This window comes from Rhinopithecus roxellana, unplaced genomic scaffold (genome assembly GCF_007565055.1).
Source record: "Rhinopithecus roxellana isolate Shanxi Qingling unplaced genomic scaffold, ASM756505v1 contig5330, whole genome shotgun sequence".
Classification (NCBI taxonomy): Eukaryota; Metazoa; Chordata; class Mammalia; order Primates; family Cercopithecidae; genus Rhinopithecus; species Rhinopithecus roxellana.
Window position 1 is genome coordinate 8,641 of NW_022143971.1, and position 27,730 is coordinate 36,370.

Consider the following 27,730-nt stretch of genomic DNA (forward strand, 5'->3'; position numbering starts at 1 on the left):
ATGACGAAGAAAGAGAAATTCTACATGAGTGAGGTAAGGGTTTATAATCTATCAAATACCTACTCCAAAAGTTCCTAAAGAAACTTATTGTCTTGTTGGAGAGCTTATTCATATATTATGAAAAACTACCATGTCCTGGATATCTTCCAGACCTTGCAAACACTTCCAAAATTTAAATCATATTTCCTCCCAAACTGACTCACCTTCCTCTATTCTCTACTGGCAAAACCATTATTCATCCAGTTGTACAATCCATTTTCCCCTCCTCCGACTGTCCACATCAAGTCAGAAAAAGGATTTCGTTGATTTTACCTGTGATATGTCTCTTGAATAAATCAACTTCTTTCTAGTTTCATCATCTCCACATTAGTGTAAGCCCTCATCCTCTATTGTCCTACATGACTACAGTGGACTCTAAATTAGTCTTCTTGTCTCTAGAATCACCTCCAAAATATCTCCCATACCACTATTGAAATTAGCTTTCCAGAAAATAGCCTTGAGCATGCTACTTTTCTGCTTAAAACTCTTTTCTCTTCTCATAAGATGGATTCTTAACATGGCATGTGACTCTTCATACTGGAGGCCTGACTTTTATTTCCGGCATCACCTCCTATTTTCCAATATCACAACCTACATTGTTGGTACCTTAAAATATTTGAAACTTCTCAACTCTACTGTGTTCCTATAGCATTATTTAAATTGTATATTGTCCATGTAAACAAAAGAGTGTATGATGTATGAATTGAAAAGTATAGGAGTAATGCTAACAAACATGGTTATATCAAAGCATAGCTATTATTTTAAGTACATATCTTTTACCTAAAACATAAGTCTCTGCTCCTTCAGCATTGGGCTTCTAAAATCTATACAACAGAGCCTGACATATAATGGATATTGTTTTAGAAAGAATGCTAATTTGATGAATCGGTTGATGGAAAAGTATTGTTGTAACCAACTGAAATAGGCAGTAGACGGCTTTACAAAGATAGATAAATTGGAAAGACAGGTATGAAGTCGATTACAAAATCAAGAGTGTTTCATTCAGATCTCAATTCTATTGCAGGTCTTCTTGATACAGTAACATTTTTAAAGTGTTGCTGATTATCAATGTATTATCCTGCTTAGCAATAGCCACTTCCATCAACTTCAATATTGATTTTAATAAACAAGGTATTATTTTGAGTGTTACATTTTTATCCCTTCCCCAGGCTGCCCCAGTGAATATTCTTTATATAATTAGTCCGTTATGATTAGGGATCTATGGTCTACCCCTGAAGGCATGGACTTCTCTGTCTTGAGGCATTGTTTTCTTATATTGATGGATTGACCAGCACAAAATTATTTTACCCATTTGGCAAACTTCTGCCAGTAAAAACTATCCATCACAAATTACAGTATAATTGTTTATATTACTTATTTCTTTTTTAGCTCTCTCATTATAGTGACATTCTAAAGTTAGGCAACTAAGTAAAAATTAGGCTTTGGGTTTTGGATCCAAATCAAACCAGCCTCCTTGAGCTAATATTTCTTTTATTTTCTTTTTGCCCTCTGGGTCTAATTTCCCTGTGTTTACAGTGCATGCAAACATGTTGCTCATTAGTGTTTATTTACTACCACAGGAATCACTTTGAACTCTTCTAATCCTAGTGGAAATGCTTTTCTCAAAATAAACCCAGATCATATTGGGTTTTATCGTGTAAATTATGAAGTAGCAACTTGGGACTTGATAGCTGCAGAGCTCTCCTTGAACCACAAGGTAAGAGACAGCAATGGTTGGAAACTGTTTTATTTTTGTTCTAAGAACAGCATCTTAATGATATTAATTTTTTTCAACATGCTTTGCCTTAAGAATTGTGTTTTTTGTCTCTCTTTCTCCCTCTTCCCAGACATTTTCTTCAGCAGATCGTGCAAGTCTTATTGATGATGCTTTTGCCTTGGCAAGGTGCGTTTCAGAATGAGACTAAATTACCTACAATACTGTGGGTTTTGTCATAAATCTTTTAAAAATGAATTAAACATTGCAGTATTAATCAATTTTAGCTTAAAATATCCAAAGCCACTATTTAAAACATTATTGTTTTCCTTAACTCTCTTTTCAAAAGTTCACATGAGCCTAATAGTCAAAATACTGACATTAGCCCTTACGGTATACACAAAAACTTACCTAACCTATTGACTTTGAGTATGGTTTGTCTGTATCAGGATCCTTGAGCTAATTAGGAGTGACATTTGCAAATGATCGAAAGTGTACCTTCATAATTTGATTTAATAAAAAGACAAACGGCCGGACGCAGTGGCTCAAGCCTGTAATCCCAGCACTTTGGGAGGCCAAGACGGGTGGATCACGAGGTCAGGAGATCGAGACCATCCTGACTAACACGGTGAAACCCCGTCTCTACTAAAAAATACAAAAAACTAGCCGGGCGAGGTGGCGGGCGCCTGTAGTCCCAGCTACTCGGGAGGCTGAGGCAGGAGAATGGCGTAAACCCGGGAGGCGGAGCTTGCAGTGAGCTGGGATCCGGCCACTGCACTCCAGCCTGGGCGGCAGAGCGAGACTCCGTCTCAAAAAAATAAAAAATAAAAATAAAAATAAAAAGACAAACAACGTGTTTTGTTAATTCAGTTCTGTGAGCCCAAGCCCCGTGTAAGATTTTATGGTTGGAATTGTCAAATCTTATTCAGGTCACTGGGGTAAGAAGAATGAGCTATGGTGCTTTAGAATTGATCAGAATTAGGGGACAATTTGGAAAATTTGACTCTTTTTCTCATAGTCTGAAGGTAATCTGCTCTTTAGAAAAAGTGTAGATTGGGAGGACTTGGAATCAACTCAAATGTCCATCTGTGACAGACTGGATTAAGAAAATGTGGCACATATACACCATGGAATACTATGCAGCCATAAAAAAGGATGAGTTTGCATCCTTTGTAGGGACGTGGATGCAGCTGGAAACCATCATTCTTAGCAAACTATCACAAGAACAGAAAACCAAACACCGCATGTTCTCACTCATAGGTGGGAACTGAACAATGAGATCACTTGGACTTGGGAAGGGGAACATCACACAATGGGGCCTATCATGGGGAGGGGGGAGGGGGGAGGGATTGCATTGGGAGTTATACATGATATAAATGATGAATTGATGGGTGCTGACGAGTTGATGGGTGCAGCACACCAACATGGCACAAGTATACATATGTAACAAACCTGCATGTTATGCACATGTACCCTAGAACTTAAAGTATAATAAAAAAAAAAAAAAAAAAGAAAAAGTGTAGATTGGGGGAACTAAGTAGTATCCATGGTACCTCTAATTTTTTTTTTTTAATTCATATAGTCTAACACCAGTAATTTAACAAGCATTTATTGAGTTCCTGGCACTTTGCAGAAGCTGGGGACACAGCCAGTTTTATTTCTCTGGCTTTGCAGTGACCTCATTCTAGATATAAGCAATGTACTAAGAATGAGGAGCCACTTCCCTCAGTAACCTCCCATGGCCTCTTTCTCTGGATTGGGTATCCTTCTTAAGGGACCCTATATTTCCTCATAATACTTTACTGTTATTGTTTAATAATTGTGCATTTCACCCATCAAACTGAAGGTTCATGAGGGTAGGCACCCAAACCCAGCTCCTGACTGTATGTGGCCAATAATAGTTGAAAATAAATACTGACTAAATAGAGAGCTGGAAGAATAGTATAGTAGTACTAAAGGCATGGGGAAACTATTTTACATAGAGATCCTAGATAGTATATTGAAAGTCAGAAAACCTTGACATGTTTCAGGGAAGGAATTATGGGGTTTGAAAACAGGCTCTTGAACCCCATTAAAATCCTGGTTCCATATAGCCTTAAGTGAGTCTCTTAACCTCTCTCCGGCTCAATTTTCTTATCACCAAAGTAGAGATGACCTTATAAAACTTCTGTGAGGAATAAATGAGATAATGGACATAAAACACTTAAAAGATTGTCTGGCATGTAGAAACTCAGTACATTGTATTACATGACCAAAATGCATCCACCATTAATTAGTAGTGAAGATGCATTTAGAAAAGCTCTTCTGAATTTGTAATCTATACTCATTTTGTAGCTAATAGACAATATGATGTTCTAGTGAATCTCCAAGTTTAACCTCCTGGATATGTAATAGATTATTTTCACTATGTTACAGTATACCACTCACTCATTTAATAAATAAACATTGAGGGCCTATTATGTGCCAGGCACTATGTAGAATAGAATCTGGGAAATTAAATGATGAAATAAGATTATCAATAAGTATTTTAAAACAGAATCATTTAGTTACTATTTTTAAATTGTCCTGTTCCAAAGCTCAGCTTCTTCACTGTTAGAAATTACAAAGAACTGTACTATCTCTACAGTTTAATTTGCATCACAATGTGGGAGGTCCTTTCTATTACAAGATGAAGTGAAAGCCTCTTGAACAGCTCTCTCTGAGGAACTGAGTATCAAGCAAATAACTTACACTACTGAAATATTTCCTCACGTTTGCTCAGCTCCTTGGCCACAGCCCCATAAAATTGTGAAGAGCTGTGGAGAGGAAGAAAATGAAACAAATTTGAAATTCAAAACATATGTAGGATCACACAAGAGAGCTAGAAAATACCTGCACTATCACCTGGCTCAGTGATGTTCTGCAGCACATGAGGAAAATGGGACTCGGAGAGAAACAGATTCAACCGGCATTGGTTAGAGCCAAGAGGACAGCTTCAAAGACTACTTAAGCTAAGACCACCATGAAACTTTGGTGGAGGGGGTGGAAGAGAGAAGAAATGTGTAGTTAAATAGGTGAGCAACTGTGGCAGGATTAGAATTTACACAAGTCTACTGAGGTATTCAAAGGAAGGTAGTAACCACTATATTTAATAATCAGAACTAAATGATACATCTGAAAATAAATGTATTTTTCATTCCCCTGTCTCTTCCCACTTGATCTGAAGAGGTAGTACTCTTACTGCCCTGACTGGGCATATGGCTCTTTTGGTCAAGGAAAGAAATTTACCCGTCACCACTAGTTCATCCAAACCCTCTCAATTCCATAATTTGCTCAGTCAAGTAAAATCATCAAAGCTTTCTACTTCATTTAAAGCTTCTACCTGCTCCCACCTTAGGCCAGGTTCAGGCCAGTCACCTACAATGAGAATGGGGTGATTGATTTCCTCTTCGTTTCTCTGCTTGAAACTTCTGCGTCTCCCCAGTCACTGTGCTGCCTCTGGTTTCTCCAAAGTTAAGGCAAAGAGAACAGGGAGGGAGAGTAGGTGAGAGGGAGAAAAATCCTGATATGCTGCCTACTTTTGGTCCTCTCTGAACTTTGTTGATGTTTAATGCTGATTCTTTTCCCTTGTGTTGTGTTTTTATGGGATTTTTGTCACCCATATTTATTCCATTGAGAAGGGTCTTTCTTCTGCAGTTTCCTTCAGGTGGGCAGGTGGAAACGTCTGACCCATTTCCGATCCATAGGAAGTTGTCATGTATGCTTTGCCCTGACAATATGTGGAAGACAGGCCACCCCATGCAGTCCCACCTCTTCACTCTGAAGCCAGAGCAGCAGCCAAATAGCCTCTTGTCTTTTAGGTTTCTCAGGGTTTCAGACACCAAACCACTGTGCCTCCAAGTTCCAGGAGACACAGGTAAACCTCTTCGAGCAGTTCCACTGAAACCTCTCTCCTGAGGCTTAATTAGACAGAAAAACATCTGGTCCCCTAGCCCTTGGAGGGGAGAGCATTTACAGTGTACTCAGTATACCGACAGCACTCTTTGAAAGGCCGCCACTAAAATGTTTCTCCTTAGTTTCTTCAACCTTGTTTATAAGCTGGTGTTGGGCTATCAGCAAAGAGTCACACAGTCCTGTTCTTGACCATGTTAGTTCTGCTTTGGGGTCCTGCTTCTTTCTTTGGAGCATAGGCCAAGAGACTTAGTCTTGGGGCCTTGCCAAAACAGACACAGAAATAATTCTTCCCCCGACCCCATCCCCTGCTTGTTACAATAGTTTTTTGTTTTGTTTTGGTTTTTGTTTTATCTTTGCAATTACTTGATATTGTCGTCTTCAGCCCACTTCTTGCTACAGCCTGGAGAGGGTGGGTAATAACATAAGGGAAAGCAGAGCCTGCTGTCTGATAAGCCTGTGAGTGGGGCAGGAGTCATTAGGTAAGGGAAGAATGGCAAAGGGAACCCCTGAAAGGACCACCTAAGCTAATGATATAAGCAGAATTTTAGCCATGTTTCAAGGACCACTGGCTCCAAGGATATCCAAGGTAACAGCCACATTAGCAAATAAGAACCAGCAGGTGAACATCAGTCAAGCCAAGATCGTGGACTTAGATACAAACATTTTTGTAAGTGTTTGCAGAGATAGCCAGAGAACAACACAGAACTCTAAAAGCAACTTTTCCCGTCCTCTCATGGACTTCCCTTAAAGGAAGTGAGAAGATGGGGAATGGGAAGAGAATCCAAAGGTGATTTAGTTAATTACAAAATGACTGTTTTAAGCCAGAAATCTGAATTTAATTGGCAAGTTCAGTTGAGTGACTAGACAGCTGGGAATTTTTTATGCCCTTCACACCACCTGAAAAACTTGCCGAAGGACCCAAGCACATGGGGTCAGTTTTACTCACCCAGGCACCTCTCTCAACCATTTTTATTGTCCCTCTAGAGAGTCATGTTTGACAAGACACTATACTTCACTACTTAACTCAGGCTTCTCTAAGAAGGACTGTGCAGTCTTTCCAAATTACACTCAGGAAAACAAAAAACAAACCTTCTGTTATAAGAGTCCCCCAACCTTCCTAGGTGCCTTAGCCCAATATAGAAGAGCAAGAATGCTCTCATAGGACCTTTGTCCTCTTCTCCATTTTATTTGGTGGAAATTTTAAGCTGTAACTTCCAACCTCTCTACACTATAAGATATAGTAAACTTCTATAATTTAAGTTCCCCAGGCTGGATTCTCATTATATAAACAGAATATTTTTGAACAAAGAAAAGTCTCAACCAAGTCTGGCCTTCAGAATTGCTCTTTGCCTATGGACTTAAATGGAGTTTGAGACCCAAAGTTGAGTAAGAATGCCAGCAGTCTTGAGTTGAGTTCCCTAGAAGCAGGGTCAGAAATAGAGGTTCTTGTACCAGTAGTTTCTTGAGAGAGTAATTTCATGAGACAGGGAGTAAAAAAAAAAAAAAAAAAAAAAACAGGACAGGGAAGTGGGAAAGCTGAGCTGATTTCGAAAGGTTCAAAAATTCTTTTGAAAGGGAAAGAAAGTTGATTCTTTACCTTTGAAATGTCAATAGTATCTTCAAAATTTTCTAGAAGAGAAAAATTTGCTTTTTTAATGAGTATTACTGGGAAATGGATAAGAAAGAAGATGTTATAAAGGAAAATAAAAGTTCAATTTGAATGTTTTAAGCATTCAGGATTCATGAATACTGTTAGTTATGTTTCTTCTTCATAAGCAAATGTAAATAATTTCAACCAAATACATTTATAATGTGCATTTATATGTTATAATCTGCTTGGGAACCTAGAATTTAAAAGTTTCTATTTATGAATATTAACTGTACAGCCAAATGGCTTTTGTTTTATTTGAAATTTTGCTCTTGTGCTTTTTCAAATGTACATTTTAATGCCTTTCTTCCTCCTTACTATTGAATGTATGAAAGCACTACTATATAATTTTGGACAAAACTTTTTGATTGGGTTTCAACCAATAAATGCAATTACTTGATTGTTGAATGGAAGAATCCTCATTAACATGGAATGCTTTGATCGCCAAAACTTTCAGTTAAATGGAAACTAAAGTCTGTGGTTTTTAATTAACTGTGCGGTTTTTGTTTTGTTTTGTTTTGTTTTTTGTCTTTCTCAGAGCTCAACTTCTAGATTATAAGGTGGCTTTGAACTTGACCATGTATCTCAAAAAGGAAGAGAATTTTTTACCATGGCAGAGAGTCATTTCAGCTGTAACCTACATCATTAGCATGTTTGAAGATGATAAAGAGCTATATCCTATGATTGAGGTGATGTTAATGCTATGGTATCTTACCAAAGTAAATGTTTAGCCATTAGTAGAATAGGATGCTTTCTGAGAGAAGGAGCTCCTGGGGACATAAACCATGTTTGCTTGCCAGGTGGAATCAAAAGAAAGTGCAATGACTTGACTAATCAAAGCAAAGCTATGCCGTCTATTCTTTTTCAGTTTGAAGTACATCAGAATTTGTGGTTCTGCATACATACCACTTAGGTGCATTTTAGTGTTAGAAGGAATACAATAATTAATATTTTACTTAAAATATACAACATTTTAAACAATAAATACTAATTAGATCTTTTTAAAAATGGACTTTATGTTATAATGAATTCTTCTTCTTAAATATAATATTATATCTTCTTATTCTTACTGCTGATATTTCCACATTGAGATTTTATTATAAGTAGTCATTCTAAATACTGTTTCTTTGCTTTATGATTTCTGTAGCACGTAAGTAGGACACTTGTATTTTTGAACAAATTCTGGATTCAAATCTCTAGCTCTTCTATTTACAAAATGAAAGATCTTGAACAAATGATTTAACATTTGTGAGTCTGAATTTCCTTTGTACGTTAGGAATGCCAGCACTTGCCTGCCTATGGTAATGGTATAGTGAGGATCAAATAATATGAAAGTGTTTTGTAAAACCTAAAGCAATATACAAATATCAGTTATTTTTATTTTTTCATATATGCTTAAACAATCTTCTTAGTGCAGAAAGTATGTTGAGTGTTTTCCTATTTATTACATATGTTAACTAAGAACTAGGGGTTAAAAGGCCTTGCCCAAACTTGTATAAAACATTACAGGAAGGTCCAGGATGGTTTATATTTTCGGGATTGAGGCAAAATTGCAATGTGATAAAAACTAAATACATTGTTATTTTAAGGACAAGCGCTAAGTCCTCTGAACTAGTAGGAAAACCGATTATAACAGGGGCTGCTGAGTATAATAATTGGGATACTACTGATACGTAGTAAATTATTACTTATTGTACCTAATGCTTTTATTTCAGGAATACTTCCAAGGTCAAGTGAAGCCTATTGCAGATTATCTGGGATGGAATGATGCTGGAGACCATGTCACAAAGTTATTTCTCACTTTTTAACAACTAAAATTCATTTAACATTTGTTTTTTGTTTTAAGACTTGTTGAAAAGTGCTTAAGGCCATGGATTTGTGTTTGTTTGTTTTTAAGGTTACTCCGTTCCTCTGTGTTAGGGTTTGCGTGCAAGGTGGGAGACAGAGAAGCCTTGAACAATGCTTCCTTTTTATTTGAGCAGTGGCTAAATGGGACCATAAGGTGATTACTCACATTTTTATGTTTAGAAGACACAATTGAGAAAAGAGTAGTTGAAATCTCTGAAACACTGTTTCTTCTTCTAGTCTTCCCGTAAATCTCAGGCTCCTGGTGTATCGGTATGGGATGCAGAACTCTGGCAATGAGATTTCATGGAACTACACTCTTGAGCAATACCAGAAAACTTCATTAGCTCAAGAAAAAGAAAAACTGCTTTATGGATTAGCATCAGTGAAGAACGTTACTCTTTTGTCAAGGTAAGTTGGGCTTTTATTTCACATATATAAATGGCAGTCTCTTTAAGAGTCTGATTAAAGTATGATGTTTTGTTGCCAAAAAAGTCCATAAAAATTATTTTCCTTGCAAGAAACAAAATATCCATATAAGACTGGCCTAAACAATAAGGAAATGTAATCTCATATGAAAACATTCTGGAGGTAGGTAGCTTCCAGTTGTATGCAGCGGCTCAACATTTTCACCCAGGACCCAGGCTCTTCTCTTTCTGATTTTCCATGATCGACATGTTGGATGTCTCATGACTTACAGAGCTTGAAACATTTTGTTTTTACACAAACATGTGTAATGAAGGTAGGACAGGAGCAAAAGAGTTTCCTCACAGGCTCTGTCTTTTATGCCAACAGGACAATTGTCTCCAGTTCCCCTCCTAATCCGGAACTGGGTCACCCTTCATCATTGTGGCCCATACTCTGGGACTATTACTTGATCCTTTGCTCACTAGGGTGAACTTGAATTCCTTTGGCTGATTTGAGCCCATTAGAATTTTCTGGGACTGGGGTAGAAGTCTGCTTTACCTAAGATCAAGGATATCTAATGGTATCAGAGCAAAACTGGTCTCTGTGATTAGAGAAAGAGGAGTGTCTGCCGCAAATGTATTTACACTTTACTCAGAAGGTGCAAAGACCACTTGAAGCTCATCTAGGACTCATTTCCCACTCTGCATTTATACTCGAAATCAACAGACTTCTTCCTTAATTCATTTTTTGCTTAGTTATAGTGTCTGAGTTATTTACTTCATTTATTTAACCAACACTTATGGTGTCCTTTCTATGTATAGATATGTAGATTGTGGAAATAAAAATGAATAAAACATGAATAAAAATGACATCTACCCTTGAGATACTTACAGCTTCATGGGAGAGGCAGAATGTAAATGGTAAATTACAATGCAATACCAATTTAAAAGTACGACCAGAAGCAGTTTGCTTTTATCAGGTAGAGCCAATAATATACCTTCAGCCTCTTACCTCAGGGCTATGTATTAATTCTCCTGCTCTCTGCCATGACAGTTCATCAAGAACCTGATCATCTTGGCTGGGCACAGTGGCTCGTGCCTATAATCCCAGCACTTTGGGAGGCTGAGGTAGGAGGTTTTCTTGAGCCCAGGAGTTCAAGACCAACTTGGGCAACATAGTGAGACCTCGTATCTATTTAAAAAAAAAAAAAAAAGAATTTGATCATTTTCACATTTCACAAAACATCACTAATTCATTACTTTGATGGCATTGTGCTGATTGTTATCTGGTGAGAAAATTAGCAAGTACTTTAGATGCCTTACTAAGAACCTTGTGAACTGGGGGATGAAAGATAAACTGCACAAAAATTCAGGATCCCACCACTTTAGTGCAGTTTCTGGAAGTTCCATAGGTTAGAGCATATCATAATATTCCCTCCAAAGTAAAAGAAATTTGTTGCACCTTGACTGACATGCCACAGAAAAAGATTATTTTAGTGGGGTTAGTAATCTTTTTTTTTTTAATTTTGGAAGCAGCATATCTCACATTTGAGTATGTTACCTTAACCATTTACAAAGTCTTCCAGTTTCAAATAATGACTAGAGTAAAACAAGATTCTGTAGCAAGTCCAGGCTGCAGTACGAGCTTCCTTGGAATTCCTTTCTTCTTTGAAACATGTGATCGATATGTTGTATTTTCATGTAAGTAGATTTATCCACACAACTGCAAGTGCAAAGAAAATGTAGGACCTTGATTTTCTATCTGATTATTCCCAAGAGTTCTCACACTGCTGGGTGATGAACCCATGAGAGGCAGAACAACTGATGTTGACTATTTTTGTCTGCCAGTCTAGTTTTTAAATGAGCCGTTAAACTAGAACTCTCATTTAAATAGTCTTTTGGAGTAAATGTTCAGTCTTCTAGAGTTCCTTCCCTACCTCATGCTCCTTCTGCATAGGGAGACATGCCACCTTTGTAGTGATGGAGAAAGAGACCTCTGATTTTTGCTGCTTTGGCCTTAAGGTGTTTACCTATTTTGGTCTGGGCCAGAGTCCACTGAGTTTTCATTGATCACATTTTACTTTCTGGTGCACTCTCTGTCATCCAGAGATGAAAGCAGTGGTCCCAGTCACTTGCTTCTGTTCATGAAGTACCTGTGCTGTATGTATGGTATTTTTGTGTTCCCATCATGTCTTCCAGTATCCCTGCCTCTTATTGCTAGGCTGAAGAAACTGCTAGGACCCCATAAACAGGACCCACAAGTCAAAGGAACCAGGATCGTTAGCTTAAACTCATTCATATATTCACCTCACCTTGTCTATGCTCTGATGTACTATCACTCTCCCATGCCATTTTGGCATAGCGCAAATGTACATGCTGAACTACAGACCTGTTCTTAAGGGGTTGTGTTTTCCAGTTTCCCATGTGGCATGGACTTTGTTTAAGCTTGAGTTTTCTCCAGTCTCATTTAGGGTAAATTTCTATGTCACGTATGCTAAGGGTCTTGATATATTAATAAAAACATACGTAATTTAGAAATATCTTTTCTCTTTGACAAAGGCTGACTCTCAAAGGCTCACAACTCAAGTTGAACAGTGATCCCTTTGTTGTAGTTATTTTCTTATATCCTCCTAAAGATATAAAGGAATTAAGCCAATGGGTAGGATGCCATGGGGCAGCAAGACTTCAGTAACATGAAATCTAATCTATCAATAGTAGACATCTATTTTTGAGGTTCCCTTGTCACAGTGAATAAAATGTGTGCTGGCCTTATTTGGAAACACTTTTTCAGTAAAATATACATTTGTAAGGTCTTGGGCTAGAAATGCTACTCTAGGTATAGCCATGGCATACAATTAAACCTATCCATTTAGTCATTTAATTTATCTTGTACTTATTTGTGTTCTTAATTATTGCCAACTAATATAACCATATAGGTTACATTATAGGATTATTTCTTACAATCTAGGGAAGAGCAAACAACTGCCTTCCTATTGAATATAAGAGCATAGATACATTCTCTTAATTTGCTAGCTTCTTTTAAAAATCCAGTTGGGGCCGGGCGCAGTGGCTCACGCCTGTAATCCCAGCTCTCAGGGAGGCAGAGACGGGAGGATAGCTTGAGCCCAGGAGTTCGAGACCTGCCTGGGTAATACAGCGAGACCCCGTTCTCCACAAAAAGGAAAAAAAAAATCCAGTTGGATAATAGGGAAGTGTGTGAAGTAGTCTATTCAATAAATGCTGCTTTACAATATTAATGGTTAAAATTCTGTGTTTTAAAATGGTTTTCGATGCTTCTAAAATAATTTAATTTTAAATGTTTTTATAATTTACAGTCCACTAGTCTTTAAAATCATAGGTTATTCTTTAAAAACAGTTAAGCATATCAGAAAATTTCAAGTTGTCTTTCATCATTTGTCATATTTAATTAACTTTGTCAGTTGATACCTCAAGAATTGAATTGCTGGCGTGAAAACTATTTTGTACTGGAATTTAGCTAAGGGTGAACATTATAAGTTCACTTTGAATTGTTTTTCTGTTTGGCTTCTCTTAGGTATTTAGATTTGCTCAAGGACACAAACATTATTAAAACTCAGGATGTGTTTACAGTCATTCGATATATCTCATATAACAGCTATGGGAAGAACATGGCCTGGAATTGGATACAACTCAACTGGGACTATCTAGTCAACAGGTGGGATGATCTGATAATGGTCTGCTGTTCTCTTTGTTTCATACTATCTACTGGTTCCTCCATTTGTCTTTGGGCCACCGTTTCTGACATCTATACAATATCTAAAATGGCATACTATTAGAGGTAAAGGATCATGGTATTGTCCTTCCAGGGAATCAATGTACTAGTTAATTTTAAGAACAGTTTTTTTCTGGAAATTATTGTTTCAACTGACCTATAGGATTCTGAGATCTGGAAGACTAAATTGCATTATTTTTAGTTTGGTTAAAACAAGTTAATACAATTCTACCTGTTGTGTTAATACCTAGCATAATGCCAGGCACCTATTTAGTTCTCAATTAATATTTGATGAAAGCTAGGTAAAAATTGTTGGACCTGGGTTCAAATTAGAGTTCTATATCGTACTGAGCTTATATGGGTGATAACTATTACCTATCCTGACCAGATAATGAAATTTCAAGTATTTTGAATGGTTCTTAAAAGGGAATTATACTTCCTAGGCAATAGAAGTTTTTAAATGGGAAACAGTAAGGACAAAAGCAAAATCAGTTAAAGAGATGCCTTTCCAAACTTCATATTTCTTCAGCCCTGTGCAGAAGAAATATTGCTGCTCTTGGTTCTGATACTCTAAATATAATGCACAATTTCCATCCAAAGGCAGTTCTTTGACAGAGTATAAAATAGAATAATACATATAAATAATTCTATAAAATAGAATAAACGTATGCCCCAAATAAATGTATAAACATTGATGAGAAGACCTTTACCATTTGTAATCCCTACATTAGGAAACAGTCTGTGTTATCTCCTCTTAATCTCTCCTGTCAATCCAGCAGCACTGCCTCATTGATAATGACTGCCTTATGAGAAACACCAACTACAATGATAACTTTTAATTATTTTCTCTTTTCTACCCCACAACTCACCAGAATGCTATTATCTCCATTTACATTTCTTTTCCTTCTGAGATTCAGATTCTATCTCTAGCTCCCAACCAAAATACACTGCATCGCTTCTGCCTGTTTGTGATAATTTTTTACCTTTTCTATTCTTGTAACTATTGAGTGTCACTGTTCATCCATCTCTATGAAGACTGGTTGGTGTGCATGCAAGTGTGTGTGTGTGCACACATGTGCATTGTTCATCTTTTATGATTGTTTAAATGAAATGCTTAATTTAGAATGAATGAATCTAGCTATTAAGAATATGTTATTATCTAGATGTAACAGTTTATATCATGCAAGGTAATACTCTCCATTTTGAAAAATATACGGCTAGTGATAAATACTGCGTATTTTGTTTTAATTGAAAAGACCATAAAACTATCTCTTTTTTTGTGGTGTATGGTGCAAGAAACGTATGTAGATGAAGCACAAAATTTACTTTTGAGTTATTATGAAAAGATAAGTAAATAATGTTTTATTTTGCGTAATAAAATGGCCATTAACTTATCATTTATTGAATAAATATTTCTCAAGGACTATTTGAGTAGCTTTGCTGTGATTTATTTCAAATAATGCATTTTTAATTTTTAAAAATTAGTTGTTACACTTCAGGAAAATTAAGAAGTAGAAAAAAATATGTTTTACCTTGTCATAAAGTTCGTATACGTATGGCCTTAAAATAAATGTATTAGGCCTGATAAATTGATTATTTTTCAAGATTGAAAAAAGAAGATAAACTATTTCCAGAAGTACTCCACAACTCTTGACCAAGGCTTTTAGCATTTCTTCATAATCTAATGATCTCATTCTTATGAGATATTATTTCAAGTGGCCCAAACATAAAATTTCATAATAACCTCATGTCTAATACACACAAACACCCAATATTAATTGTACTTGGCTTGAATAAGCAGAATTTCCTTATGAAAACTGGATAATAAAAATTAAACAAAAATGAGCCAAACTGTATCCAAATATTTCCAAACACTTGAACATTTGCCAAATTTCAGGATGAATAGTTTTACTCTCTCCATTTCTGAACAATTTATTGTTATCCTGAAATAAATAAGCTTCTATTTAAATAAAGCTTTTGTCATGTGATTTTTGTGACAACTGATGGCCATACTACTAATGTCCTTGCCAACTTGAGACTTAACCACAAAGTCCCAAAGATACTTCAGAAATTATTCTTTGCTGTTGTTTCTTCCAATAAACTCTTAGATGAAACCATGAAGCTGAGTTGACTCAATAATAATGTGGTGTGATTTTAGCTTATGACGGTAGATGAAAAACTAAGTCAATAAGACGTGACTGAAACCCTTCAAATACTACCTCATAAACCAAACAATTTAATAAGCACTTCAAAGTTTTGTGTGTATTAAAATTATTTCTTTTGGATAATGTAATAATACTTGTATAAATATTGAATCCAAGAAGACAATATATGTACAACTTTTTTCAAATTGTTTAAAATATAATTAAATTCTTATTTTAGTTTTCAAAAATAAGCAATATGATAAGCATGCAGTATATTTTCCCTTATTTTCTATGCTTTATATGATATTAGTTTCCTGGGATGTACATATTTTGTTCTGGCCTTTCTGGTATTTAAACAAGTAGTTGCAATTTTCACTCAGTATGTTGATTGCTAATTTCTAAATATATCCTTTAGACAAAACCAAAAAAAATTACAGAAATTATAGAAGGTCACTGAAAAAATTGTTTTATTAGCTGCAATTAGCAGCCTTTCTTTGAATCTATAGAATCTCATCAAAGCAACTCAAGTGTGATTTGCTTTTTTAAATTCCTATTTTCTTATTGTAAAACTGATATGTGTTTTTTGCACAATGCATATGAGCAAAAATGAGTATAAAAATTACCTGTAATGCAACCACCAAGAAATAACTCCTATTGTCTTGTTACTGTTTCTCCTTGAGTTTTTCTATGTCTGTTTACTTAATTTACAGAAATGGAAACATATTATAAATATGGCTTATAACTTGCTTTTTTTCTCATCATCCTATATTGTGGGTGTCTTTTCATGTCTTTAAGTGTGCATCTTCAATGTTATTTTGAATGGCTTAATAATATTTCAATGTGTAGATATATCTTAGTTTATTTAGTCAATCCCTATATGTTGGACAATAGAACTGTTCCCTACAACTATACGTAGTGTATTGATGAACAGTCTTTTACACTGAATCCTTCGTTGTTTTTTTAATGTCCTTGATAATTTCTTTAGAATACGAGTAATAGTAGAAGTAATACTACTGGGTGAAAAGATGTGTTTATTTTTAGGGTTTCTGATAAATGTTGCAAAATTACCATTCTAAAAAATTTTGCTAGTAACTGCCTATTTTCCCAACCCTTTTCAATGCTTGGTGTTGTTATTTTTATGTATCTTTGCTAATTGAATATATGAAAACTGATATCTCATTTTAAATTACATTTCTTTCATCCAGTAAATATTGTGGAGCGCCTACTCTGTGCTAGGCATTATGACTGGCATTGGGGATGCAATAGTAAGGAGAAACAGACCTGGTTCTCTGCCCACATGAAGCTTTGAGTAGAGACAAATTTTAAGTAAAGAGTCACACAAATACTTGTATACTTTATTAGACATAAATTATTAAAGTATAAAAAAGTTCGGGTCTTAGGCAAAAATGTTATTCAAAATGGTAGACCATCTGAACTACATAAAGAAATAAATGAAAGCAAAGGAAAAACTGATGGTTTAAGAGATAGTAGGGGTGGGGATAGTCAAAGGACCAGAAATCCAGGTAAAGTGAAAGAACAGTCACAGTGGAAACTGAAAGATATAACATGCCATAGAGGATGAATAAATTAACAATTTTAGAGGCGGATAACTTATGGATGATCACAAAGTATTATAGGAGTTTGGTGGCTGAAGTCGAGTGAAGAAAATATCATTGGAAATAAGGTTAAGGAACTAAGAGAAGAGACGGTATATCATTCATCTGTGTGGACCTGGAAATTACCTAGGATGATGGCATGGCTTGGAGGAGTGAGGTACCAAAACGTATCATTAAATGTGAGGGAATAACATAAGGGAACAGAGGTTTTTAAAGAGGGTGGAGGAGTGCTGGTCTGGAAGCAGCAATGGGTAGCATGAGCACACTGACTCCATTTCCTGACTTGATGCTACAAAGGTTGTGGGAATATAAACATTCTCTAAGTGAGAACGAGAAGTAGTGTTCCCTATAAAGGCACAGTTCCAGAGGGCTAGGTGAAAGGGTTTGAGAGCCTGGGGAGATTTAGGAAATGTGTCAGAGGCAAGAAAGTACACGCATTTAGGGGCAGCGTTACTAATGCCTCAGAATCACATTTTAGGTAATGACTGATGACATTAGGGATGAAAAACATTGGCTTTAAATTCAGTGGCGTCTGTGATAAGAGTGGGCACGGCCTGGTACGCTGAAATCATGCTTGACTACTAGAACATTTTATTCTTTTCCCATTGGTACATTTTCATTCCTTTGCTAAATTCATGCTGGCGTATTTCTCCCTGTTACCAATTTGGAAGGGTTCTTTAGATGGCAAAAATATTTGCTCTTTATCATATATGTTACAACGATTTGTTCTCAATTAGTATTTGGCTTTTAATTTTGTATATGGTAGGATTGTGTGTGTGTGTGTGTGTGTGTGTGTGTGTGTTTGTATAAAACTCTTTTGTTGCCCAGACTAGTCTTGAACTCTTCGGCTCAGTGGATCCTCCCGTCTCAGCTTCCCAAGTCACAGGGATTACAACCGCAAACCATCACCTCCCACCTCAGTATAAAAGTTTTTAATTTGCATAAAACAAACTATCAGCTTTTATCTTCATGATTTCTGCTTTTGCATATATATGTGTGTATATATATATATGAAAGGAAACATTTAATATTTATATAAAATTATATATATGTACTATATATATAACTATATAAATTTTTTTTTGAGACAAGTTCTCACTCTGTCACCCAGGCTGGAGTGCAGTGGCGCAATCTTGGTTCACTGCAGCCTCGACCTCCCCAGTTCAAGTGATCCTCCCCGCCTCAGCCCGGCAAGTAGCTGTTACTACTTGTGGGACGCACACCACCACGCACCCAGCTACTTTTTGTATTTTTGTTAGAGATGGGATTCGCCGTGTTGCCCAGGGTGGGCTCGAACTCCTGACCTCAAGCAATCTGTCCACCTTGACCTAGCAAAGTGCTGGGATTACAGGCGTGAGCCACCACACCCGGCCTGTAATAATTTTTAAATGTAAAATTTATCCTATTCCTGTGTACATATTTTCTTGTGTCCCTCCTCAACATTCCAGGGGTTTAAGGTTTATACATAATTTTGTGGATTTCTTGCACTGTGACTAGTTGTGATGAGATTTTTTTACCTTTATCACAACCATTTGTGGTCTATAAGGAAACTTCTGATTCTTGCTCTTTATGAAAGAAAATGCAAAAAGAACAGGGATAGAATATCATCTTTTTAAATATATACTTTAAGTTCTAGGGTACATGTGCACAATGTGCAGATTTGTTACATATGTATACATGTGCCATGTTGGTGTGCTGCACCCATTAACTCATCATTTACATCAGGTATATCTCATAATGCTATCCCCCCTCCCTCCACCCTACAGCAGGCCCCGGTGTGTGATGTTCCCCTTCCTGTGTCCAAGTGTTCTCATTGTATCATCTTTAAAATTCTATCTTGGAACCTAGCTTTAGGTTTCTTTGCTTAGGCAGACTGATATAGATCATAACCTCCACATGCCAGCAACTAATAAAGCTTTTTGAAAGCAGAATAAATAGCCTATATTTAAATTTTAGTACCAGCAGGAAGATGCATAGAGTATTAGGATAACAATGCCGGAGGTGTTCTGCCGTAACGGAAACATAGAAAGGCAGCCGCTGAAAGGGCGTGTGTGGGTAATTAGTTCTCACTACGGTGAGACTCCTGAAGTGAGTGGTCCAAGTTGTGAGTGTGGTTCTGCTTTGTGAGGCCAGGCCAGTATCCTGTCTGCATGGCTGAAGCCATATCACTGGTATGTCCACATTCTAGCTTGGAGGAACGGGAGAAAAAAAACAAGAAGTCTAGGCAAGCAATTTCCCTTTATTTAAGCAAAGAGGCTGCAGTTGAACATTGTGCTAATGTTCTGTTGGTAAGAATTGATTATCTGTGGACACCTACCTATGAGAGAGCCTGAGAAACAGTCTCTAGCAGGGTGCTCATGTGTGCAGAAAAAAAAGAAAAGATTTGGGGATGACAACAAGCAGTCTTCCATATCTGAGAGGGTTGTGTCAATTTGTCTACAAAAAGAAGTGCAGAATTTACTAAGAATTTATCTTGAATTGAATGATTTGAAGTAAAATGGGTTTTCTTACTGTGTTTTGCTAACTTTGAAAGTTACTTTACAAACTATGAAATAAGAAGGAAACATTTGCATTTAGAGAAAATATGTAACATTCTGAGCACTTACACTTCCTTTTACTCTAAATTTCTCTCCAGATTTACACTCAATGACAGAAACCTTGGCCGAATTGTCACAATAGCAGAGCCATTCAACACTGAACTGCAACTGTGGCAGGTATAAAGATAAATTCCTCTGCATTTGTCCAAGAAAGAACAGAATGAAATGCTTTAAAAACATTGTACTTTAAGTTCTGGGATACATGTGCAGAATGTGCAGGTTTGTTACATAGATATACATGTGCCATGGTGGTGTGCTGCACCCTATCAACCCGCCATCTAGGTTTTAAGCCCCCATGTGTTAGGTATTTGTTCTAATGCTCTCCCTCCCCTTTCTCCCCACACCCTGACAGGCCCTGGTGTGTGTTGTTCCCCTCCCTGTGTCCATGTGTTCTCATTGTTCAACTCCCACTTGTGAGTGAGAACATGCAGCGTTTGGTTTTCTGTTCCTGGGTTAGTTTGCTGAGGATGATGGTTTCCAGCTTCAACCATGTCCCTGCAAAGGATATGAACTCATTCTTTTTATGACTGCATAGTATTCCATGGTGTATATGTGCCACATTTTCTTTATCCAGTCTATCATTGATGGGCATTTGGGTTGGTTCCAAGTCTTTGATACTGTAAATAGTGCTACAATAAACATACATGTGCATGTGTCTTTACAGTAGAATGATTTATAATCCTTTGGGTATATACCCAGTAACGGGATAGAATGAAACTATTTTTCCAAATAGAAATGATATTTTCTCAATTCAAATCACAGAAGACAATGAGAAAGAGAATTCTTTTGGTTTTGTATTTTTTAATTGTATACATTTAAAGTGTAAAACATGTTTTTATTTATCTGGATAAGTATACATAGTGAATTGAGAACTAATTCTTGTATCTAATAAAATGTACGCCTATTTTTTTTTCTAAACATAAAACAATTCAAAGAACCTCTGAGACAGTTTAAAAGCTGAGAAAGTTGAGGCCGGGGGTGCTGAGAAGGCCACACCAGACAGTTTAGCTCACGAAAGCATGGGCAGAAAGCCTCGCCTCTCCTGTAAACGCAACTCTGGAATAAGTTGGTCAAGATTTGATTCCATTCAGAATTCATAGTTTTGCAATTTCAAAACTAATCTCAAATCTTTCAGGTTTCAAATATCTCAAGTCCAAAGGAGGAAAAATGTCTGTTAATGTTGAACAAGTAGAGATTGTATGAAGTTTCAATATCTGTGTGTTAGATATTAGAATGCTAAGAGTTTTCTGTACATTAAAAACCAAATTATTCTTATTTTTATAGCAAATAATCCTAGTATAGTTGAGTTTGGGGTAGGGCTTTGGAGGTCAGAGGGAGGACGGCACTAATTTTAACAAAGATTTGTTTTATGAGTCCTTAATAAGTGAACTGAAAGTACATTAACATACTCCAGAATCCTGGAGTGAAAGGCTAAGCAAAACCATCGCTCCATAGGTCAGACTTTCCAGGGAACACTTTGGGGAATTCAGAGAAAATAGAGAAAGCAGCAGAAACGTAAATGGGCATGCTAGCGATTGACATACTGCCATCCTTCCCCGAAATATCAGAGCCTATTTTGGCTTGACATGCTGCAGGGATCCAAAAACCATGGGTAACAATTGCTAATCTGAGAGATGGGTTCAGTCTGAATGATGCGCCAGAGGTGTAGCTCAATGTTGTACAGTGATACTGAATTTCTAGGTAAGAAGGAAGCAAATCCAGTTTGTGAATGAAATTCTTGAAGACTTATTTGGCTATAAATGACAATCCTAATTACTCCTCTCTCTTTTCTAGATGGAGAGCTTTTTTGCAAAATATCCGCAAGCTGGAGCAGGAGAAAAACCTAGGGAACAAGTGCTGGAAACAGTGAAAAACAATATCGAGTGGCTAAAACAACATAGAAACACCATCAGAGAATGGTTTTTAAATTTACTTGAGAGTGGTTAATGTGTTCAAATGTTAGAGTTTAATTTTGTGAATCTATTATTTCTCCTCTTAAGCATTTGGTGGCCTAATTTACAAGCACGATGGAGAGAGCCTTATAAACAGATAATGTTTTTACTAAGCACTGTGTTTATATGTCTTGCAAAGCCTTTAAATTGTTCCTCTTTGTTTATGAAGAAAGATACTAATAGAGTATTTAATATACTCAGGGATTTCTTCTAAGTGTACTTCATAGGAGATTCTTTACAAACTGAAGATAATGTAATAGTTATTTTAATATCTTTAAATATCATTCTTTGTATCTTAAATCTGTGAAGTAGAACAATTTGGTCTTAGCTTTACATTTTTAGTACCAAAGAAACACCACTTAATCTTCTCTCTTGATTGATTTTTAAAGTTTAAATACCAGTACTTGAGGGACCAATATTACCATCTTAATCTTTATTTTATTATTCAGAATTACACAGACCTAATATCATTTTATTCACATATGTCTTACTACTTTAAATCCTACCAAAGTAACCTGGGCTTAAGTTTTACTTGAGGATCGCATGAATTAGCCAAAAGAATGGCTGACTGTTGCCTTTGCTCTTATAAAATCAACAAGAGAACTCTCCTCTCCTTTTAAAAATAAATCTAAATGATTATCTTGAAAAAGTATTGTTTTCCAGTGTCACTTTACTCTTGAATAAAAATGACTGCAGTGTTCCCCATATAATTTAACACATTGCAAATATGATTCAAGAATCTGGCCTTTTTCATGCTTGGTACTCTCTTATCTTGCTCCATTCTTTACAAAGCTCCTTCAAATATGCTATGAAATTAGAGGGAACATAGTGCTTAACTCTGCTCCATGGATTTTAGAGGAAAAAAGCTAAATAATTGGAAACTGTTCAGGAAAGAGAGAAGGCAGATTATTTCTTAAAACTAAATGGAATTAGAATTTAGCTTTGACTTCACCTAGCAATCTAAGTGTGAAAATGGGGAGACCCGTGGGCATCCCCAGCATGACTCTGCATGTCTGAGCATATATCTCCTTATAGATCAATCTTATGTATAAACCCTTAGATCCTAATCCATACAGAATAGCACTGATCAAATTTATATGCATGACTTGATTAAAGACATCAATTTCATAGAAGCTGGTGGCAAGAATATGTTTAATATGGCACTTGATACCTCCTAGATCCATAATGTAAGTCCAATAGGCAGAAAAGATGGTAAGTTACTATGTTTCAATCTGCTATATCTATAAAATCTAAATTTATTTGAAACTTTCAAAAATGTAAGGTAATTTGGAATCGGCTTGATGAGAATTGAAGCATATGGAAACAAAACCTTAGCTTTAACTTTACTTATACAATAATGCGCCCTAATCATGTACTCTGAAACTTTATAAACTTCCCTGTTGCTGTTTCTTAATTATCACTTCTCAATCCATACAGCCAAACTAGTAAATTCGTAGACTGGGTTGTGGGTGGCAGATATAGAAGAAGAAATTTCTAGACCAAAAAATATTAAATATGATTTTAAATTATTTCAGAAGCAAAAACATATTAACATCATAACTTGCCAGAAAAACCCCACTATCCTCATAAGACTTAACATTCTGACCACAATCAGAACCAGCACTTGAAGTCTATGTATTATTTCAAGTGGACATATTATGAAGTGAGATGGTTTATCCTTCTGTTCTATGAAATTAATAAATTTTAAAAGAAAAATGTTAGTTTAAGGGTGTGGTAAATAAAACAGATTTCAACTTGCCTACAAGACATTCTATTTCATGCCTTTTCCTTTTGTTGTTCTATTTCATTCTATTTTAAGCATTAAAACTGAGAACAAATTGTTTACTTCTTTTCACTCCACACGAGAAAGAGCTATATATACTTTGTCAGAATAAGTCTTCTAGATCATCAGGTCCTTCTCAAACAATACCTGTTTTTTAAAAGACTGATGCCTAATAGATAAATCTGTGCCAAGCACAGTTTATTACTTCGCTTGCTTGGTTTTGCACAGTATTCACAGGGGACAAAAAATTTAATATGATGTTTCCAAAATTAAGCCACAGTAAATTTAAATAATTAATTTTAATTGAAAAAAAGTAACCATCTAATTTCAAGAATTAACTGGAAAATATGGGAAGGTCATGTAGCAAAAAGCAAGGCCAGTATTACTGCCGCCCCTCTAGGCAGCCTACTCCTGTATTCCAGATCATTGCTAGGTACCCACATAATTATAAATTAGGATTTTAAATAATAAAACATAGATGTAAAACTGACAGGCAAGGAAGTTTTGGGAAGCAGGGGTGAGATGTATACTTGGGTTGAAGGCAATGATACTCCTATGGTTTACCCTCCAGGTTGGTGAAGTGTTAGTCCAAAAACAGAAAAAAAACAGAGTAGGGGCAAAAATCTAGAACAATAATTCTCAAACGGGATGAGAAGGGAGCAGAAAAGAAGGGATTCAAATTACGAGTGGAGCTTTCTAAAACATGGTTAGGTAATCGTCATCATCAAACTTTTTTTTTTTTTTTTTTTGCCAAACATTGTTATAAACACTAGCGCTCCATATACATTAATTTTTACAAAACCCCCTTTAAGTAGATATTGTTATTGTTCTTATTTTAGAGTGGAGAAACTGAGATGGAGAAGTTATAGAACTTGCACAAGGCTATAAAAGTTGTATTTGGCACCAGCCAGTATTGGAACTCAGGCAGTTTATCACTCTAATCTACATTTTAATCTGTATTAGAGTAAAAATATGCTTTTGAAATCAGAGTGACCTGGGCTGGAATATCAACTACTTGGTAGTTGAGTGCTTTTAACCTCTCCATTGCTGTTTCATCTATAAAGTAAGGATCAAAATAGTAGCCACCTTAATGGTAGTTGTGAGGATTAAATCCAAAATTCATGTAAAGGATATATGTATAGGAAGTAACAATCACTCAATAAGCGTTAACTCTTATTATTGTTACTATTATATCTCCTCGTCCCTAGTTAAGACACTAGTTTGAAGAATAAAATAAACTTTGGTTCAGGAATAACCAAACCTAAGCAACTGAATGCATTAAAGGTAGGCCATGTGTTAGCCTGTGTTATTGTTCACGAATAGTAATTGCCCTGGTCTGGAAGAGGATTCTATATCCTACCCCATTGTAGTATAGTGTGGTATGTGACTTGCTTTGGCCAGTGAAACAGAGTGAAAATGATGTATGTCAATTTCAGGCAGAGCCAGCACTTGGATAGCCATGTTCTCCGTGTTTCTTCTGCTCCTAGATGAAGCAGTATTCCAGATAGAGGCCGCACTATGAGCCCAAATTCCAGGATGAAAACAACATGGAATAGAACTTAGCCAGCACAGAGTACACATGTGCTGTGAATGAGCAATACCCTTTTGTTATTGTAAATCACTGAGATTTTGAGGTTGTCTGTTACTTCAGCATAATCTAGCCTAATATAAACACCAAACTAATATACTCCTCTACCATAGTCATTTATTTCCTGTTCTTTCTCCTCCTCCTTCCTCTATTCAGGGTTTAGTGACTGTTTGCCTGCCTGTTTTTATAAGACCTGAAAGCTAAACATGGTGTTACATTTTTAGAAGGTTGAAAAAATCAAAAGGAAAATAATAGTTCATGATGTAAAAATTATATAAAATTTAAATAAATGTCAGTATACTTAAATAAAGTTTTATTGGAACACAGCACATACATTCATTTATGTATTGATTATGGCTGCTTTTCCTGCTACAACAACAGTGCTGAGTAATTGCAATAGATTTTATGGCCCACAAAGTCTAAAATATTCGCCATCTGGCCCATTACAGAAAGTTTGTTGACCCCTGCTGGATATCATCTTTACTCCTTCCTCCTTTTGCAGCATTCATTCATTCTTTCTCTTTCTTTCGTTCTTTCTTTCGTCTTTCTTTCTTTCTTTCTTCTTTCTTTCTTTCTTTCTTTTCTTTCCCTTTTTTCTTTTTCTTCTTTCTTTCTTTCGTCTTTCTTTCTTTCTTTCTCCTTCTTCTACTTCCTTCCTTCCTTCCTCCTTCCTTCCTTTTTTCCTTCCTTTTCTCTCTCTCTCTCTCTCTCTCTCTCTCTCTCTCTCTCTCTCTCTCTTTCTTTCTTTTTTTTGATAGAATCTTGCACTGTCGCCCAGGCTGGAGTGCAGTGGAAAGATCATGGCTCACCAGCGAGTCTTGATCTCCTGGGCCTAAGTGACCCTCCTGCCTCAGCCTCCCAAGTAGCTGAGACCACAGGCATGTGCCATCACCCAGGCTAATTTTTTTGTAGAGACAGGGTCTCACTATGTTGCTCTCAGACTGGTTTCAAACTCCTGACCTCAAGCAATCCTCCTGTCTCAGACTCCCAAATTTCTTTTTTTTCTTACTCTTCCATACTCTAACCCAGAGTTTCTCAACCTCACACAATTCCTTTTGGGACCTGACAATTTTTTAGGGCTATTCTGTGTGCGGTAAAGTGTTTAGCGCCATCCTTGATCTTTATTCTCTAGTTGCCAGTAACACCTCTTCTAACACAAAATGTTTTAGACATTGCCAAATGTCCTCTGGGGGGCCAAATAGCTTCAGTTAAGAATCACCACCACCGTAAACTGTGAATAGAAGCTGTAGAACATTATAGGCACCCTTAATGATAAGAGAATGCTTGCTGACTTAACGTAGTCCTACCAAAGGTTGCAGAAATCAAGAGACTAAAATGGCTGGGGAAAGGAGCAATAATAAAGAAAATGCTAGCATCAGTCAGGGTTCTCCAGAGAAATAGAACCAATAGGAGCTATATCTATATATAATTTATATGTGTAATGGAGATTTATTTTATTACATATAAAAGAAGATGTATGACATAAAAAAGAATTTTATTAGGAGGAATTGGTTCATGTGATCATGGAGGATGAAGTCCCACACATCTGCTATCCACAAGCTGGAGATCCCTAAGTCTGAAGGCCTGAGAACCAGAGAGCCAATGGTGTAAACCCATTTACAAGGCAGGAAAGATGAGATGAGCTCTCCCAAGTCAAGCAGTTAGATAGAAAAAAAGAGGGGCAGGGATGGGCAAATTCCTCTTCCTCTATCTTCTGTTCTATCTGGCCCCCAAAAGATTGGATGTTGGATGATGCCCACCCATACTGGTGAGACAATCCACTTTCGTGAGTCCCCTGGCTCAAATGCTGATCTCATCTGGAAACTTCCTTACAGATACACCTAGATATAATGTTAATATGGGCCCTCTGTGGCCCAGTCAAGTTGACTATGAAGCTAGTCATTACAACTGAATAAAGTACTCATTCATTCGTCCATTCAATAACTAATATTTATAAAGTTTCTGTTATATAATAACCCTATTTTAGGTACCGGTTGTCCTACATTACTAAGTGGATTTAGAAAAACAATTGGAAAGAAAAACTAAGTTAAGAGAGTAATGGGATAGGATGAGACAAATGGAACAAGAAGAATGACTAACTTCAGCAGTTGACAATATTTTCGCCAGCTATTCAGCTAGAAAGTCCTTAAATATTAACTTTTGCCATGTACATAAATAAATGTCTATGACCTAATGGCAATTTAGATTGTAAATGGCAATTTAGATGTAAAGATCTGCTAGATATTGTCTACTGGCCCTGGGCCACCATTTCTCCCACCTTCTATATCCTGTCCTCCTTAACTGCAGGGCTGGATGCTAAAGACTGCACTCCCTAGGCTTCCACATGATTTAAGTTCCACTGATGATGTGTAGTTGTATGAGATTTGGAAGGAAGTGAGAGAAGAGGCTATTCTTCTTTCCATGACAGTGCAGGGGAAAACAATGTTGAGGGTAGACAGGAATTGGCAGCCTCTGAACTCTATGTCATTGTCTATTTACTAAAACTCTGTGGTGCAGATAAGCTCAATATATTCTCATAAAGTCCTAATTTCTGGGTGATCTTAGCAGTTTTTAATGTCTGGATCAGAAAGGTGGAGATATGCCACCTTTAAAGCAAAAAGGCTGGCATGTACCCTCTAATTTCTATTCGTCAAGACCTTTTAATGGCAGTAATTGGCCAATCTCCTGAAATAATCCATTGGCTTGGAATACC

At 36.5% G+C, this 27,730-nt stretch overlaps 1 protein-coding gene across 1 annotated transcript; it reads left to right on the forward strand.

Moving 5' to 3' along the window:
* Window positions 1-22,385, forward strand: LOC115896136 (glutamyl aminopeptidase-like). The gene is made up of 10 exons (XM_030926557.1): window positions 1-33; window positions 1,601-1,756; window positions 1,887-1,942; window positions 7,873-8,023; window positions 9,050-9,123; window positions 9,232-9,336; window positions 9,420-9,590; window positions 13,140-13,280; window positions 19,733-19,811; window positions 21,489-22,385. The coding sequence occupies exons 1-10, from the start codon at window positions 1-3 to the stop codon at window positions 21,639-21,641; spliced, it is 1,119 nt and encodes a 372-aa protein (XP_030782417.1). The 3' UTR covers window positions 21,642-22,385.
* Window positions 22,386-27,730: the final 5,345 nt, after the last annotated feature.

What these genes read in the sequence shown, in the direction of transcription:
- LOC115896136 (XM_030926557.1), top strand. Translation starts at nt 1, where the DNA reads ATGACGAAGAAAGAGAAATTCTACATGAGTGAG. An exon ending in GATGCTTTTGCCTTGGCAAG is followed by an intron (nt 1,943 to 7,872) that starts GTGCGTTTCAGA and finishes TGTCTTTCTCAG; the next exon opens with AGCTCAACTTCTAGATTATA. An exon ending in AACGTTACTCTTTTGTCAAG is followed by an intron (nt 9,591 to 13,139) that starts GTAAGTTGGGCT and finishes GGCTTCTCTTAG; the next exon opens with GTATTTAGATTTGCTCAAGG.